The sequence below is a fragment of the Drosophila santomea genome, chromosome 3R, assembly GCF_016746245.2.
Source record: "Drosophila santomea strain STO CAGO 1482 chromosome 3R, Prin_Dsan_1.1, whole genome shotgun sequence".
Lineage (NCBI taxonomy): Eukaryota > Metazoa > Arthropoda > Insecta > Diptera > Drosophilidae > Drosophila > Drosophila santomea.
The window spans coordinates 9,004,141-9,023,934 of NC_053019.2; the positions used below are offsets into that span (position 1 = coordinate 9,004,141).

Genomic DNA, 19,794 nt, shown 5'->3' on the forward strand with positions numbered 1-19,794 from the left:
TTTCTTTGGTCCAGTCGGCAGCGATATGCTGTATGCTCGCAAAAACAAATCAAATTAAAATAAAAGAACACTTTTAATTGAATTATTTTGCTAGAAACATATAATCGCATCCTACGTATTTACCTCTAATTAAATTGAATTCAATTGGAAATGCTTAAAAACATGGTAGAACATGTGAATCATGAACATTGAAACGACATTAGTCCAAATGAATTAATACTGTAATTCACATATTTTTCTCAACGTATTTTTTTATTTATCCACCTAACAGGCATTTTCAATGGCACCAAATGCAATTTTGATTGCGCCAAACACGTAGGATGTAGCATGAATATCGGCATAACAAAGTGACACGATTTTCAGGGATGTTTTGAACAGAACTGGAAGGCAGCCAATGTCGCGTTTCAGACAATGCAAATAAAATAATTGTAACAGCAAAGAGTAGCCAGGTAAACAAATGTTATAAATAAATTGATACGAAGATCGAAGTTTTAAATACTCTAAATTAAATCAACAACATCTTAAGCCGTTTTCGATTGGTTTGTTATTCTTAGGTAAAAAGCTAACAAATGGTTGTTTTTATATCGCATCATATATGATATTTACTTAATTTTAATATGCACAGCTCATTTTGTAATATAATGCACATTTAAATGGTAACAAACTCAAGAAAACAATACAAATAACTTGTATTATAGAGTAGAGGTATGAATACAATGAGGCCACAAAATATATGACAATGAAATACCTTTTGGCTTCAATTACTTTTGAAATTGGCACAGACTCAACCGATAATAACAGCCAAAAATAAGTAAACAAAAGCAGCTTGAAAAGGTGTCAACAAAAGTATTTAAATAAAGTGTATTTAAATCGCAACAATGAGAAGTGAATACCAAAAAGTTGAGAACCAGGCGTGATAAACAAAAGCTACGGTTAAGTAAACATTATGCCAAAAGGTAATAATGTCGCACCTTGAAAACGCATTTAGCTTTACGTTTCTTTTAAATCAAATTTAAGGAGTTGCAATCTCGAGGGCAACTTCTGCTTAATTTAGCACACAGATTTCTTTAATTATCGCACTGTAGTACAGTCACGTACTTATCGCATCCCATTAAAAACATTTTGGTTTCGATGGCTGCTTTCCCTTCGTAAGTTTTGTGAAAATGCTGTTTTCAATTGACAAACGACAAACAATAAGCTGTTTTGGCAAAAATGTTTTCGTTGTTCGGAAAATAACACACTAAATCAAATTGCTTACAACTTGCATTACAAATCCATTTAATTACACGTACCTGTAATGATAAGAACAATGCAAAATAATTATTAACAATTGAAGCAAATGGCAAAACTTTACTTTTTGAACATGCTGTTTACTACATTCCATATAATATTCTTTCACTTTTTATCCTCACTCTTAAGTTGATTAAAAATTTCAACGCACTTAAAAATGTTCTTTTTTTCGTGGTCATGCCTCATTTAACCAAATTAAAAGTAAACACGAGACGAGTACAGGCACCGCAAAACAAAAAAGGAAAATAAAAGAAAATTCTCTATGGGTGAGTGTGTGTGTGTGTGTGCAGATTTAATCAGCACCACGAGTTACCCAACCGCAAAAAGTATGCAAAGCGAAATTATGAAAAGCCAGAAGGAAGAAAAGGTAAACATAGCGAGCAAAGTGAAAGTGACACGCCAATGAAGGGAAAAATGAGCCTCATCAGCAAATATTGAAGAAGCATACTTAGTGGCCGGAAAATCAAACCGAACGCCCACGACAAGATGAGCCAACTCATTTGGAATTTTCACAAGCTATTCTCCTCACATTCTCCCTCGGAAATCAATGGGAAATGCTGAGGGAAAGGCCGACAAATTTGCAGCAGCATTTCATTCTCGGTTTACTCTCCATTTTTGTCTCGGCTGATGTCATTGGAGTAGCCTCAAATAGACCGCAACCGACCAGTTGACACATCCCATCCCATTCCATCCCATCCTATTGACCATCGAACATACATGGGCTGAGAACTCGGAGAAGACGTACGAGTTTCTTCGTGTCCTTTCGTTTTAGGCTGACTGATTCAAAGTGAATCCTGGCTATAAACTTTTTCCCTTGGTTTTTTCAGAACATCTGATATGCAGCAATATACGAAACAGTTCTCTTCAGACTAATACTTCTTTGTAGGAAATTACTATCTCAACAATACGAGATGCATTATATTTAATATCCAACATCGATCGTATGATTTATGTGATATATAGTTATATTACAATAATAGCTTATATGTGCTATATAATAATATAATAACATCTTGTAAGGGCATTTCTAGTCCCATTAGCTTGTCATTCCTGTCCACAAACAGACACATTCAAGAGACAGGAGGCAAAGTCCCCGTTTTCCTTCGACTTTAATAACTTTAAGCAGCTACGGTCAATTTAATTTTCATGGCAGGCGGGCAGAAGACTGGCGGCAGTCGGTTTGGCAAAGGACCTACAGAGATGGCCAGAGGAGGGAGTCTGGGCGACATGTATATCCATGCATCCTTGGACAAGACAGGCGACAATTTGAGCGAGCATATGGAGAGGAAACGCTCACAGGAAAACGAAAAAAAAATTGGAATAAAAATAAAGAAAAATCAAGCAGCAAGAACATTGAAAAGAAGAGGGGAAAAAGTTGAAAGGAAAACTTGATTATAAAGCGATGACTTCACACTTTGCCGGACTACGGATTAAATAGTTTGGAGGCATCGGGTGGTTTCAGGACATATAATTTTCTTTTGGCCAGGACAAGGACATTGTGCAAACAGAGGCGTGTACCCAAAAATGGGGATAAGAGGGGATGTTCTAGTGTAATTTAATACTTTTCTAATATGTAGTTGTCTTTTTGTGCGTTTCTCGCCTTCCCTTAATCCACTTTTTACCCCATTGGGGCAAAGAATTTTAATAGAATTGGTAAGCTGAGATGGGTATACTCGTATGTTCTGTTCCCCGTCTCTTTCGCCGTGCGTGATTAGATGGCCAAAAAGTAGGCACTGAAATTTGGAAAATATGCTAGGTTCGCTATCCCCATCCTTATTTCGCATCATCTGCCCTTCTCTGTCTGCACTAGGTCATTCTCAAATTGCTAGTTTAGCTCCAGGGGAATGAAATGCAAAATGACTAGCATAAAGCCGTCGAAACAGCAGAAAGTAAAGTCAACAAGTCGTCGTATCGACGGACTCTTTTACGATGTCAAGAGATTGGTTGTAAAGGGTTGGCATTAAAGGATAAGTGATTGGATTGCATAGGGTGGCTATTTTATAGACTTGAAAACTGTTTTTGTGGCAGGGCTTAAAACTATTAGTCTGCTGAGCCTTTTTATGAGAATTAATAACATTTGAAGCTGATACAAGCTCGTGAACACGTATTCGTTTCAGTAAAAATCTCATCATCAATACAATAGAAACATTACCTAATTTCAATTATTATTTACCACACTCTTCTTTCCACACGTTGCAATTATTTTGCACCTTTCACAAAGCACTAACAAAATTAAACAAAAGTTACAAGAGTGGTTTTCTTTTGCTATTTTCATAGTCTAGTTACCGTCATGCCTCAGGCAACGTGTCACTTTTCGCAACAAAAGCGACTATCCTCTACATACAACAGCGACAATTTGCCAAAATAACAAGCACTAGCTGAAAAAAATATATAAATGGCGAAGCCAAAAATGAAGCCATGTTTAATGGCGCACAAAACACGCCGTAAAATGGCGTGAAGAGGCCACTGAAGAAGCACAGAAAACGGAGTGTGGAACAGGAAAAAAAGTGAATGCAAAGTTATTTGATTAAGTCACTTAAAACGGGGCAAAGGAAAAGTTGGAAACGGCAAAAGAACGTCCTTTGGCAGGACGACTCCGTAAAAGGAAAGAGCACTCCAGAAAAAGGGTGCTCAGTCACCTTTTTTTAAAGAATATTTCCCAAATTCAAAACTCGATTAAAGTACAGCATGTTAACCAATAATCAGATGAAATATATGCATATTCCCGTTGACTATTATTTTTTAGGAATATGGCTCGTAAACTTTCAAATTTTGTCGAGTGCACAAGTAATTCCACTCAAACAAAGACAGAGACGCTGAGGCTTATTGAGACATATTGAGCAAACGTGCGGCCAGGCCAAAAGTAAATTGGCGCAGAGAAAAGAAAAACCCATCGAAAACGCAAGTGCAACAGAGATATCACAGACAAGGGGAACTCACTGGCTCACTGGCGTTACCCAGTCTCCCTTTTTCGGGAGACGAACAGACAGGCGAGACTTAAAGGACTAAATTCATATTAAAAGTGCGAGTTCACCAGACATGACAAGGACCAAAGAAGATAGATAGCGAACGAGCGTTCTACCAGTGGAGAAATTGGGTTTTTGATTCTTCGACTATATCAGTGTGACCAGTAGTACATATGTATATTGAACAGTTAATATAAAAGTTGTTTAGTTTTATAAAAAAATAAGAATCAAATTAATCCATTTTTGAAAATTCCAGCTCTGTATTATAATCGCACAAATTGTGCGAAATAATTGAAAAATGCAAATAAACAATATTATTATAATTTTCATAAAAGAAATCATTTCATTTTTTAGTTAGCACGCCACCAGCTCAGTTAAAGCGAAGAACGCGCATAGTTGGTGGCGAAAAAAAACGAATAATTCTGAAATATATTGCCAGGGACTCGACAGCATAGACGCACGTACACTCCTTTTCCAGCAGTCCTTCGTAACCCCCCTCACCTCGCCCCTCGATAGCTTTGTCCTGCACCGGAAGCTGTGGGCAAGAAGAAGCACGAGCCGAAGTAACCAGCTTCGAGACACATTTTCTAATAATGCTCCAGCGTCACGTATTAATGCGTTTGTTTGTATCTTCATTTTACCCGCTGGCATTTTAATGTATTTATTTTTTTTATTTTTTTTTTTGCCTTTCGCCAACCAGAAGGGGAAAAAGCTGAGAAAATGGCTATGGAGAGAGGAGTCTGAAGTCTTCTCTGGTGGCGTTTTTCGGGCATGTTTGAGCATGCGACACACTCGTCTGGATAATAATGAAGTACGTTTACGTGTAAACTCTATCTAATATGTATGCTAAAAGCTTCGGCAACCAAACCAAGCAAGAAAAAGGGAAAGGCGAAAAGAGTCACTGGAATAAACGCGGTGAATTTTTCTATTACAGATGGGTTAAGAAGAGGTGACAAAGGGGTTAAACAACAGGAGTGGAAATTAATTAGAGCTCGTTTCAAGAATCGAGTGTCAGTCGCTGCTTTATCTCGGGAATTTGTGGCTCTTGGACCATTTAGACCATTATGTGGAAAAATAGGTAATCGAATAAATAATGAGCGAGTGTTAGTGGCAAATTTAAGTGAATTGTGAATTAGGACAAATAGAGCATTCAGTATCGCCATCAGTGTGGGAAATTATTTATTAATGAAAATGTGTTTGGACTATCTAATAAGAGGGTTTAAAAAATTCCATTGCACCAACGAACTCTCTAGCTGTTAATTGAAGCTCAATTCACTTTGCATTAGAAATTATAATTTTGAATGCATTTTCACCTTTTTGGTTGCTCTTTTGATCGGCTTTTCCATGCCCAAATACTCGATGGTGCTGTGGAAAGTCTAGTCCTGGGCCTTATATACACATTAATTCACTTTAGCATGAAAGCCACTTTACACTATTACCCGCACAACAACTCAGGGGGTGGCATAGTGTGTAAGGATGTGCCGTGGTTATTGCAAAACTCCGCAACGTGGAAAAATTCATCAAGCGCAAAATAACATTGCATACTTTATGGCGCATTATGAAAACACACGCGCAAGACTTGAGTGTGCGGGTGGTTATGTTTCAAGGGTTGCGGCGTGGCGGGGTGGCGGGGAGCGGAAATTCGCGCTAAATTTACACAAAAACGTTTTAGAAAATGTGCACAACATGGCAACCCTGTCTACCATGCTGCCCTATTACGGCTCCCTTCTGCAGACACTTAAAACTGCAGGAAACAATTGATATAATGAACATACGAAATGGGTTTTCCACACTTTTTAACAATTTATATCTTTTCATACAGAAAGCAATCATATTATTGTTTAACCATTAATTTATTAAAGGTGATAAAAAGTATGCAACACTGTTTTTCTATGATATCCCATAACATAATATAATATAATATATAATATATCCCATAACATAATATAATATAATATATAATATATCCCATAACATAATATAATATAAGTGTATACATAATTTAAAGATTATTTTATTATTACAGAGCAGGAACAAGTATGGAGATTTGGCGAAACATTTTAAAAATACATTTATTTCACATATTCAAATATGTATTTTTTAAATATTTCCACCTATGGATAGTTTACTGTTTTGAAACCATGGAAAACGCAAGCTAGCAGTTAACCCCGAAAACTTCCACGCCCTCCTAACCCCTGACTATTCCGATGAGTTATGCAGATAGCACTGATGATGATTATGATGATGATGACGAGAACCAGAGACAGAAAATGTGGGGGAGTGCAAACAGAGCAACAATCATGGCGACGCGGACGATGATGATAATGAAGCCCCTGCTGATAATGACGATGATGGTGGCGTCTCTCCAGCTGACGTCAGCCAGTACAAACCCCCCCACAGCACAGCTCCAGTGCTCCAACATTCGTGGGATATTTTCACCATATGGCAGAGTAATGATAATAAACTCCTAAAAACACAGAGACACGAACGAGCACAGGCGTGATGAAAATGGTGGAGGAGGATAAGGGAGGATAAAGCAACAGGAGACGGGAAAAGTGTCGTCATCGCCTTCAAGGATGTCACTCGTCTCTTATCAGTGGGGAAAAACGAAGCGGCGAGGCAGCGAATGCAGCAACTTGGCAACTTTGCAACTTGGACCAACGCCCCAGATAACGTCAGTTATTTTCATTCAATTTCAGGAACCGCCACACAAAACCGCAGAAAAATGCGCATTTTGTTTGATTTCCATCCGTCAGCAGGCGGGTTGGAATATTTCAGCAACCGTAAATCTCAACCAGAGCAGAAAATACTGCGAAATAACCAGAAACAAAGCGGGTTAAATGATGTAACACGATGTGGTTTACACAAATTCCAATTCATAACATACATGGGTTATTCATAACATTGCATACTTTTGAACAGTTGTTTTACTTTCAGAACTACTATCTACTATTTCAGGGAATCATTTTTAAAGTTGCCATTAACTATCATACAATTTAGCCGTGATTAACTTGATAAAGTCTACATTTCCTGGCCACAAAATGCATTAATATTTTTACTTAGCTACTAACTAACAACTGACAAATGCAATTAAAAATGTGCAGAAACAACTCAGTCCCCTCAATGCCAATAACAAGTTGGAAACAAAACACATACAGAGAAAACAATTCCGTGGCCACTTGATTTTGGGCTGTACTTTAATCTTTTAGGAAGGTATAACCACAAAGCCTCAATATTTTTTTGTATAAAAAGAATTTTTGTTAATCTATATTACTTTATTTTTTCAAACAACTATAGCGAGAGTTTCGCTCGGTGCAGGACAGAGGTAGAGCATCATCATCACCAGAAGGACAGGGACATGGCCATGAGCGTTGTTGGCTAGCGTTGTTCCATCAACTCATCGCCAGCATCCTTCGACTGCTCCTTGGTATCGTACTGTACTATGGTATACTGTACTGTGCTGTACTGTAACTGCTGCTGCTCCTGCTGGTTTTTGCGATGCTTTCGCTATTGCTATTACGGTTGCTGTGGCCCCGCAGGCGTTATATGTAATTGCATTTTTTAGTTTTAATGGAGCGCACACAACAAGGGGAATAGGAGCCGGCTGGCTAAAAGGGGAATTGGTACTGAACTCAGTTGAAATGAGGAACGGAAGCCGTTTCCCTTTGGCCAGAAGCTCTCTCGCTCGCTGCGAATGTAATTAATTTGTAACGTTTGATGACAAGCTTAATGGCCAGCAGTCCAGCTGGGTGGGATGGATGATCGAGCTGGCGATTGGGTGGGTAGGTGGGTGTCCTTGTGGGTGGTTTGTGGGTGGCAGGACTGGACATAAAATGGCAGAAGAGGGCCACCGCCTGGTGCGTGAGACTGACTGGATTGCACTGCACGGCGAGGTATTGTATCGAGGGTTGGTCCTTAATAGTTTTATAATTGATTCTGATATGATTTGGCAAAATGAGAAAAAAAAAAGAAAGAGAAATCGAAATGCAAGGTACAACGAAATTGCAACATTAAATTCGATTTACAGTTCATTTACAGAGGGTGGTAACAAATTGAATTGAAAATTCTACCAAACAGGGGTTGCATTGAAATAAATTTAAGGGAGATGTTAACGATTTTAAATTAAACTGGCAATCTACGGCTAAATAAGTTTGCTGTTCTTTGCAAAACTTGGCCAAACTTTTGTTGGCTCATTTCAATAGTTCGCTGATTACTTTAATTTAGCACCGAATTGCAGTCAACATTCCCCGCGTTAGCCTAATAGACAGCGACATGATTAAAGCCAAGACAAACCAACTCGCAATGGGGCGCAGACACGTGCAAAATGAGTTAACAATTTGCATGCAAATCTGCGTCGACAAGTCGCCTAATGTTAACCCATTAAGGCCGTGAAAAGCTGTCGTCGCTGCCCTGAAATCAAATGGTCGCCGTTGCCGCCTCGTCATTGCAGATTTTCCAGTTCGTTTCGCGCCAACGTGGGGGAAAAAAAAAGTCACATTAGATGACTTCCCAGCGATATCATAATGGGCGAAAAGCTGCGCATTTTTCTTTCCCTCCTAATGATGCTTGAAATCGGTAGGTTGGAGGGGTATTTCTTCAGCGAGGCGGGGGCACAGTTCAATCATTTACGTTTAGGAGTTGCAATACATTTTAAATCGATCAAAGGCCATGGGGATTAAATTTGATTTATGTCTGGCATAACGTGATATATATTATTTCGAAATTTCTTTAAAGTAAGTCCTAATATTTTGGTATTCAGTGATATTAGTGACTGCTAAGAAGTTGGTAGTACTTATTAAATGGTAATGGAAATCTTTTAAGGTTAGTTAATTTTTTAGGCAGTCTCAAAATGATTTTTACCTTTTATTTTCGTATTCTTTTTATTTTTAAGTATTTGTAATTACTGTTTGGATCAATCAAGGTGGCGGTGTGAAAATGCTTCAGACATTAATTGGATTCGCCCTGAGGCGGCGGAGCAAACAAACCAGAGTTGTCAACTCCATCTCTATATATCCATCCATCCGTCCAGCCCCGCCCCAAAAAACAAAAAAAAAATAAAAAAAAGAACCCAAGTGCTCTGCCCCGCCCCTTTCACACATCAGTGCTATCATCGCGTCTTCTTCTTCATCTGCAGCTTCGGCTTGTTCTGCTTCTTCTACATGTCGGCAAAGTTTTTTGATATCACGAGTGTGGTTAGGTGCGCTGGGCGCAAAAAAGTTGGGGAAGAGAAGGGCGATGGGGCAAGGGGAAGGTAGAGGTGAGGTGAGGGGCCACTGAGGTCGGAGTGAGTCTACAAAAGTGTCACAGCATAAAAGCACAATCTATCCCATACCAAACCCCTTTTGATACCAGTGTCGTTCTTTCGCTGTGTCCACTCTGAAAAGTGTGAGAATTATGTGGACCGTGGACACGGTGGATAAGGAACACCCAAACAGACACAACAACAAAATCCACACACACACACATTCAACCACACTGAGCATTCAACCATTGCCGTGTCATTCACACCGACTCACGATTCACTCCGTCGACTATTTTTAATACCCTGTAATACATGCTGATAAACTAAAAATTTAATCAAAGCAAGGACCTGAAAGTCGAAAATAAATACTTCTATTATGAAGTTCAATATAGCATATATGTAGCTAGATTAACTCAGTAAATATACCAAAATATTTTTCTAATTTTCGTGGCTGAGATTTTATAATTTTTTTAAGAAATACAAATATTATTCAAGCGTATTTTCCGCGCCAAGTTAGAAAGAGTACATACATCCCCTAGGCTAATAGACTTTTTCTAACCAGCTTCTAGTGCTTCTTTTTTTTTGGGCGAGGAAGATAGAGGACAACTTTTTCGTGCCGAGTTTTAGCAAACTCATTTATGTAGTTCTCGCTTCATGTTTACTTAAAGTTCAGCTCGAGTGTTGTTTTTACAAATTGTTATCCACTGTGTGTCGGTTGGGGTGTGTCAATGTGTGCGTGGCTGTGCGGATGTGTGTGTGTGTGGGTGTTTTTTTGGTGGGCGGCAGACGAAAATAAATGCAGACAGTTTGGGAGTCACTGTGGCAGTTTCAGTTCAGGAGTGACTCCAAATTCACTGTCGGCTTTCGGCTTTGGTGTTGACCTTAGTTTTTCTTCACCATTCACCATTCTCCTTTTTCCATTTTCCATTTTCCTGGTCACATTGCTGTGGATTTTGGTCCATGATAGTTTCAGTTTAGATTAGTAAACATTTCTAATTAATGTTGAAAAGGCGTGCAATTTGCTCAGCTTGTGGGCGAAATTCTAAAAATGCCAGGAATTGGATTTGCTGCATGAGGAAAATCAGATAGCCCTGGGAATTCTAAATGGCCAGCTTCTGGTTGCATATTTTAGAAGGGGGAAAAAAAGAGTTGACTCGCTTCTGTTCCTTGCCACATAAAATTATATTACTACCTATAGTAATCCTTTTATCAGGCAACAAATTTATAATTTTCTAATAAAATTCGACATCAAATTAATTGCAGCCAACCGCTTAAAGACTCTATTAACTTTAATCTTCTTTATAACTTTTATCACACAGTTTTCCTGAAACGAACTATAGCTATAGTTACCACTGACGTAATCCAGTCAAGAAACCCATTAAAAAATATATTAACACCAGACTTGATTCACTCATAGAGGCAATAAAAAATAAAAGCCACATATACTTGCTGTCAACAGTTTAGCACAGACGGTGCGGATAGCAAGTGGACCCCTAAGGAGGACCCTCATCAATTTTATTTATAGATTTATTTATGCGCTGTTTTCCTTCTTTATTGATTCTCATAAGACTGGCAGATCGAGCAGTTGATTAATTTAATTAATCAAATACACATTAGCGGCACGAACCATCCCGGATCGAATGAAATCAACTCTCGGCTAATCATTTTGGAAGAACACAAAATGAGGAATAGTAGAAGAAGCCAATTCGTTCAATGAACTTGTAGTAGAAGCAGAAAAAGAGAAGCACTTCAAATCGAATCTAGTCAATTATTATGCTTATTATCGTGCGTCTTAATTGCCTACTTGTTGCACATTGCAGACGCGATATAGACCGTGGAAAGTTGGCTTAGAAAGTTGCCAATAAAAACCATTGGCCAATGACCCAAAAACAAGCCAAGAAATCTGTGCTGGCAGAGGAAAAACCAGAACTCCTTACTTCTGGCCTTTTTTCTTACTGACATTTACAGCTTGGACAAGAACTGCAGCAGCAGCATCAGCATCAGCAAAAGAACAGGGCAGTGGAAAAAGCTGCAGACAGACACATGGAGATAATGTCTTTGCATGTTTTGTGCCATTGCAAATCTCGGCAGACCCGAAAAAATAAGAAAAAAAGGCAAGGTATACCCAAACCAGGAAGCCACATCCAGAAGGTCCAGATGTTCAGGCAAATAGAAGTTGGTTAGCAGGGAGGAGGGGAAGTTCGAGTTGGAGTTCCCAACCAGTTGAAAGCCGAGACTAAAGAAGGGGTTTTAGCATTCACGGCGGTATCTTTTGGTTACTCAAGTGTGTGTTTGCATCGTTGTTCTAGGCCAGTTTACATAGCACAGCTTTTGAGATATTGACGCTTGCTGCACGAACAAAAAACCGGGAATAAAAAGCCTCACGATGCAGCCAACGAATACAAGATACTTCGGCTTGATAGGCAAATAAAGTGTTTAGTGTAATACCAAGAAGAAAAAAAGTTATTATAATAATTATTTCTAAGTAAGAAACAGAATTTATAATACATCTGTTTTTTATTAATTTTTTTTTAAGTCCATAAAAAAATTAGTAGTTAAGGAACAATTATTCCTAATGTTCAAACACTTGCTACTTTGCACAAACATCAAAGAAATTCCAGCGAATCACTTTAATTTATTGCCATCGATTGTAATTATTCAAATGGCTGTTGCAAAAGTCTTTGTTCTAGTTTTTCCTCATTTTCTCTCTTTTACTCCTCTATAACCATTTTATTCTTGCTGTAGCAAGTTTTTCCAGTTCACTTGAAAAACTATGCAAATTGTTTTCGGAACTTTGCGGGTAATGAGATGCATGGCAAATTGCTTGGAGTAATAACCACAGTTAAGCCAGCACTGTACAGTTAAAGATATATTGCAATTGGTTTGGGTTTAATTGGGCAAACATGAGTTATATTAAACTATTTACACAATAAAGAAGCAGTCGAACTTGTAAACAGCTGAGTTGCGATATTGAGCTGAGTTTCAGTCCGCGTTCATTCCTGATTTTCCATATATAATTGGCCCATGACAAAAAGGGAATTGTAGACAATAAGTACAATAAAAGCTCCAATGAATATAACTTGCTAAACAAACAAACCGCCGGATGTGATAGATAAGGTGAAAAGAGGAAGAGCGCAAAGGGGGCGGGCTTAACACCCCAAACGTGACATCATCATTTTATAATTTTAATGATTCCCAAGAATGGTCAGCGGCAATCGACAATAGAGGTCTACAAATTGCTATAGAGTATGAATGAAAAGATGAGCGGAAAAGGGAATGAAAATATAGAAAGGTAGGCTTGGTGTAAAAAAAAAATATAAAAAAGTATAGTAAAGACGCTCAATCGAGGTGGACATTGACCCAAGTGGAAAACTGAGACCCCCACTGATGATGGTACTTAAAATAATAGTAAAGCAAATGCTCGCATAAACAACAATTAAACATAAACGCAAAGTGCGTAACAGCAGAGAAATGAGACGGAAAGCGGTAACAATGGACTAATGCAAGACATTGACCCAGGCTTTAAGCCGAGACTCGAACCATTGGCATATGAATGGCAAGCCAAAGCAACATACATAACTCATTTGCATAACGAACAACCAAACAAACGGCATAAACTTGTTGCTTTCCTACACCCAACATGTTGACAAGCGCGCCTCAAAGTTAAGGCCAAGGTCAGACTGGCAACATGTTGCCAATCTTAAACTTAGTTGCTAATTAGACAAGATAAAGATGGAAGTCCCATTTAATTTATTAAAGAGGGTAAGCAAACTAAATATTGTATTGCAATTTCCTTAAGATATCAACAATGTAGCATATATACATTTTTTTATTAATCTCTAAAAATAAAGAAGAAAAGGCATTGAAAACCAGTTGAAAAAGTTTTCTTAGCCTTTTTTCAGCGTGCTTTCGAGCTACTAGTAAATCGGGTCTTAAGAAGATATCCAAAGGTCAAGAGTTGCATTTCGTGAAGTTGCTGGTAGCATTAACAACAACATTTATGACCACACATACATGCGTGTTAATGGTTTTCGAAGAAAAAAAAAGAATCAGCACTTCATTCAATGCCGGAAAAACTTTGGCTTACACCAAAAACCACTTAAAAAAGGTCAGCCAAAAGTCGCAATACACCATTTTCTACAGAATGCTTGCGCAAGTGGAGAATGAGAGGTAGCTGAATATGGTTACCCCATCCCAAACCAATTAACATGCTTCTCCTTTGGGTCGTTATGAAGAAACTCCACCGCCCACTCTGTCAGATTCTTAAGCACTACCGATTTTCTATGATTTGCCCCAGACTCGCTTTTTCTAGCTCTCTTCAAACTAATAATCATGACTTGTTGATCTTGACGCTGCTCTTTTTACTCACTTGCTAACTTTTTCGCATTTTACACTCACTATAATGGATCAGAATTGAAGAGCACATACGACTAAGATACGAAGTTATTTATAAGCTTAGTCTGAAGGTTTAAATATCTTATTCATAAATGTTTCTTTTAGATTGGAAATGGATGGAAGTTATTCTTGGGCATGCTATTCTTTCTATAATAATATATAGATTTCATTCACTGCCCACTAGTATACGTCACTTTTGCTACACGTTCTAAGCTGCTTGGATTTAACGGTGGATGACTGTGATTTTTGTTGCTGGGTGTTGGATTCTTACTACCGACGGATGCTGTAGTTATTTTCCCCTTATTTGTGGCTGCCTTTTTCACGCATTATCGTCATTATCATCATCATTGCGAGAGACGATTACCCGAATGCCGCCAACTATTATGGATGATGTAAGTGCAAAAAGCCATTGAACGCTTATTATTTTTTCACCTCTCTTTTAGATAGATTTTTTTCACTTTTTTTTTCTTACTTTACTTAGCCAATAAACGCGGCGGAGCAATAAACTTTGAACAGACTGTGGCTAGACATCAACGTGGAGAACCTTTCACTTTGGCTTGGCTTGCTAACTTAAATGTTAAATTCAAGCTAAGCAGCTTAAGACCATTTCGCTGGGGAAAAGTTTGTGGTTATCCTTGAACGAAAAACACTTTCATTGACTCCTCGTTTTGGGGGCTGCCAAAATGCGTTTTGTTGGCGTGGCAAATCCAGGCTAACGGAAGCAAAAGGACACATGATTTTCCCCTCTTCTAAAATACGTCGCTCACTTTTCATCTGCAGTTAGTGGCTTGGAAGTTACTTGGCTGCATTTTCTGTTTAGCTGCGTTTAGCTTACCAAGTAGTTTTGGCACTTTACCAAGGTTAAGTTAGACTTTCCCCCACCAACGCACACAAAACAAAAGCCAAAGAGGTCATAAAAGTGGACCGTGGGTTGCTTAACATTCAATTCAAGGACTTCTAGAATAAGTCGTTAAATGCCGAATAACTATGGGGGGTGAGTGTAAAAAGAACCTTTAAAATATTGAACTATCCCTCAAACTTGAAGGGATTACTTTTTATGAAGATGAGATGAATGGCCGTTTCCCCTCTGTACATTTTAACTGTAGCACTTTCTGGACAAGACAAAAGTTATAATATTTTCTTTATTCTAACATAAGAAAGACTGGTTGGCTTTTCAGGGTCTTCGATGGAAATGCACCTATTTGAGCATTTTTCCGGCTTCATAAAAAGTCAAACCGCAAAGAAAAAGACCAAAGGAGGCAGACAGAAAGAGATGGCAATCAACCAAAGCGGGACATATAGAAAGAGACAGCATAAAAGAAATGAAGTCAGCGAGCAAAGTGCGTAAACAAAAACAAACAGCTGCAATCTGAAATTGAAAACGTTACGCATGCGCCGCTTCCCCAAATGAATTTTACTGGGGCTTTCCATGGAAATCCGCATGTACTCTACTTTTTTTCTTTTTTTTTACTCTTTGCTGTGTCTGTCGCTAGCCTTTCAAACCTATCGAATATCAAAGAGAGAAAGAGCAAGAGAGATATCGAAGGAAGTCAGAGGGAGTCAGCACCACCACAAATTGGAAGATGCAAGGCTGGCAAATGAAATTCGCAATTGGAAACGTGAGGTTAAGATGCACCGCCCTCCACACCCCATCACCTCATCACCCAACCATCCACATTCACATCCATGCATCTTTTCCGTTCAGTGAGCACCTCATCCGGAGCCGATGAAATTGAATCTGCTCCGTCTGCAAGGCAATAAAAGTGGGCGACTGACCAGAGAGATGCGTCACAAGTCGGTCGACAGCCAGCGCACACATAAGTTATGGAGCCATGGATCTGGATATCCTGAATCAGCACTCGTCCACCTTTCTATGGATCGCCATATGGGGCACATGGAGCCTGTTGCTGTTAAACTTCCAGGGATGTCAAGCGGTTCCTGGCGGCAGCAGTGGAGAGCGGTAAGAATAGTTGGGAGTCTGTAGTTTTAGGATTAATGCTAAAGGATATATTTCAATGGTATAATCCTAGCGTCCACATACGTCTCCACATGCCGGAGGTGGTGCGTCAGCACACGCATTTCCACAATGTCTATAAGCTGCCGAGGAAAATACACCCAGTTCCTGCACCACCACCCACAACGATCGCATCAATGCATCCCAAGTTCGTGGGAAAACCCCACGTACAACTTTTGGGCTATACGACGGCAGTGGGAAATTCGGGACCAATGGCACCCAATATAATGCAGCTGATGGGAACGGCGACCACGCCTACTATGATGGCAACGCCCACCAATTTAATGCCTAATTACGGGCCCGCATTATTCGATAATTACAATCAGGAGTCGGCTTTGAGTGCCACAACAACGACAACAACAGCGAGACCTCAGATTATAAAAGCCTCCAAGCAGCAACAATTGCTGCAACAAATTTTCACACCTCAAATAAATGAAGATGAGGACACTTCAGCGGAGGATAATCAAGTGGAGAGCAACTCTTTACTCAATAACAATTTCCTTGAGGCTCTTCAAAGGGAATATCTGGCCAAGTTCGGTGGACGGCGTAAACGCAAGAAATCCAGTTCAAAATTGAGGAATACCAACAAGGAGTATATTAATAACTTTAGGAATAAACCATACTATTATCAGGATGAGGATTTGTCAGAGAACTTTGAAGACTATCAAGATGAACAGCCACATCATGAGGATTACGAGGAAGTGATGGTGATGAGTAGTCCCGGTAAATATGGAGGTTATTATCCATCGGAATCGGAAGAAATGGATCAGGATCACGCACATGGTTATGACAGTGCTGTGGCCTTCAGTGGTCACGATAATAGCATTTCGTCCTCCGTTCCAACAATGGAGGAGTTTCTTGAAGATGCCAATAATCCTGTACCTGGTTATGGAGTAGGGGGAAATTTTGAAACCTACAGCAACTCAAATGATATGTATTCCCAGCCTTGGCAGCCCTCCTCTACGAGTGCCACAATGGGCAACAGTTGGCCAAGACCTACTGCCAATTCCTACACCAATTCCTCAAAGGGCCCAAAATCAAGACCTGTAAGATCAAGAGGTCGACCGAAAGTTCGATATGTCAAGTTAATCACTAGAAAAAAACGAAAAAGTCACCTTCGCACGAAAAGGTATCGACCATAAAGCTGAGATGGCATTTGTAAAATGGTTATTTAGTTACTCTTTTTTATTTTAAGTTAAATGTGGATTGAATTATTTAAAAAAATACCAAAAATTAAAGAATGATGCCTGACTTATAAACTTTAAATTCTTTTAAATAAGCTGTTGAATTTTTGTTTATATCAAGATATCCTGTTAATAATCTACTTTCATTTATAATTTAAAATTTAATAGTATTTAAGTCTTACCCATTTTATATTCTTGAACATCAATGGATTTTAAGCTCTTACCTGCAATGAAAAATAATAAAAGTTGGTTAATTAAATACATAAACGCTAGCTTAGTAAAAACTTTAATATCAAGGCAAGTTGATTATAGATATGTAATAGCGAAATAACCTGCTTTCGAAGGCTTCTTTGATTTCTGTTCTGCGGGCTTTCTGGCTAAAACAAACTAACTAAACTGCGCACACAATTCGTAAGGGAAACGAACCGAAGGAACGGAAAACTACCCTATAAACAGAATCCAGAAACCGATCCACCATCCTGTGTCACTTCCCCACCCGAAGCAAATAAAGTGTACAATTAAATGAGGGAAATTGAGGGGCAAAAAGGGATTCGGGCTGGGCAAATAATAAGTACAAATGCTAATAAAATTCAATTAAAGGCCACAAAATTACAATAAAAGTGGGCCCAAGAAGGAAACTAACTCTGCCTTTTGGACAAAGTCGAAGAGGGAAACTCGGCTCATGAAAAGTCGAAATTAATGACTCATTTGGCCAAATTGAAGTCGTAAACTAGAAAAGCGGCGTAGGAATGAGAAATTCAGGTCTTCTCTTATTACTCATTCTAAGAATATGTATGAAATATACCTTAGAACGTAAACGAATATATAGTACCTTTTATTAAGAGCAAGACAATAATTTATTTTTTTTAAAGGACTCATGATTTCCAAGTATAATATTTTATATATTAAATCTAAAAGTACTGTATTTTCCAACTAATGGGTATATATTTAATATGCATTGTTTTGGAAACGATTCAAATATGTGACAGTGACACAGGATGAACATCATGCCTCTGTCCTTTTCCGGTATTTCGCAATCTTAATTTCGTGCTGGTCATATTTTTATTTCATTTGGGCTATAAATGAGTGAAAGTGTGATGCAAAAACATTTCCCAAATTCCTTGGGGAGCAACGAAATTAAAAGCGTGTAAAGACTTGCTTTGGCTGTCCCATATCAGAAAAATTAGAGCAAGGATGTTTGCAGGACATTTTTGGGGGTCACTGAAGCACATAAAGTGTTGATGTGCCAACCATATGACATTTATTGCTAAGCTGAAACAACGCCGAATATCTTTCTCTGCTTTTTTGGGGTTTGTGGAATTTGAGGATAGAATCTGCGGGGGAGTGCCAAAAAGGCGCCATGTTTACTGCCCCCCCTAACAGATGGCATTGAAAAAGGGGGAGGGACAAGGCAACAAGTGGGAGAGCCTTCACCACTTTTCCTCCCACTTCCATGAGAAATTTATATGGCGCGGGGCTTGCGCTGATGTCATAATATATAAATTTATCTGCGATTAAAGTCGTTCGCGTTGAGCCTGTGAAATGATCAATGGCTTTGTTATATGGCCAAAAATAAATGGTTGACAAATGTCATGGGGAAAGTTTGGCAGAAAAATGTATGCAGCGGGTTTTAAAGAAAAATGAAAAATATTTATACTTTTACGTTACGTGTACACCGTAATTTAAAACGATACTATAGTTGTAAATTAAAACATAATATTTTTATTGAATAAAGTTCATAGATTTTTCTTATTTATATTATTTGTTATTTATTTATTAATATGTATTTATTTGATTATACATTATTAAGATTACTGCAAATATCTGTAGCCATATTGCCATTAAATTTTTATACAAATTGCCAGCATATAAATCCTGAACAACAAACGCCATTTTACGGTGCTTTTTCTTTACAAAACATTTTTATTTCCCATTGACGTAATTGATTTTCTCGATATAATGGACAACGGACCCGCCGAATGACCAATATTCTACAATTTCCGATCCGTCTGCCACAAATGACAACTTTATCTGGACACAAACACACAGAATGAGGGAAAATTTTCCATTTCCTTTTCGGTTTTTACTGAACGCGACATAAAAATGGCACCACAACACAATGTGAGAAGCACAATATTGATATCTGGCCGGGAAAACTCATCTACTCCCTCAATTCAACCCAATTTAACACTGAAATCAACATCAACTTTATACGCCTAATAAAAGTTTTATATTTGCTTTCGCACATGCTGCATAATAATCGTTTACAAGGAAAAATTAATTTTCCAATACGGCTTGGCAAAGCCGTAGCATTTTGGGAAGTGGGAAAAATAAACAGATATACATCATTAGCAGCCAGAGTCAAGCACAAAAAGAAAATCATGTGTCATGGACTGCGGAAAGGAAAACATCTCTGGCTTGGCTAATTTTTAGACAAATGACTGGAAATCTTCTCTCCAAACAACTCATTAATTTAATTAATTTGTAGCAATTAAATATGGTTGCACAGGGCTGAATTCGGCACAGTCATCATCCACTCAATGGGACAGTCATTTGTTGTATATAAGCAAAACCGAAGGCATATTGCCACATACTCGTATATATTCCACTCGCATGTTCATCAATTCCCCGGAGAAACGGTGGTGCGAGTTTTAGCAGCAGTTTTCCCCATTTTCTGGGTGTGCTCTAAGGACTTGGAAGACC

General features: G+C 38.5%; 2 protein-coding genes across 6 annotated transcripts in view; one reads left to right on the plus strand and one right to left on the minus strand.

Moving 5' to 3' along the window:
• Positions 1 to 19,794, minus strand: part of LOC120453627 (maternal protein pumilio) — a 181,427-nt gene that overhangs the window by 103,029 nt on the left and 58,604 nt on the right. The window lies entirely within an intron of this gene.
• Positions 15,726 to 17,049, plus strand: LOC120453628. The gene is made up of 2 exons (XM_039638420.1): positions 15,726 to 15,853; positions 15,924 to 17,049. Exons 1-2 carry the CDS (start codon positions 15,726 to 15,728, stop codon positions 17,047 to 17,049), a joined length of 1,254 nt encoding a protein of 417 aa, XP_039494354.1.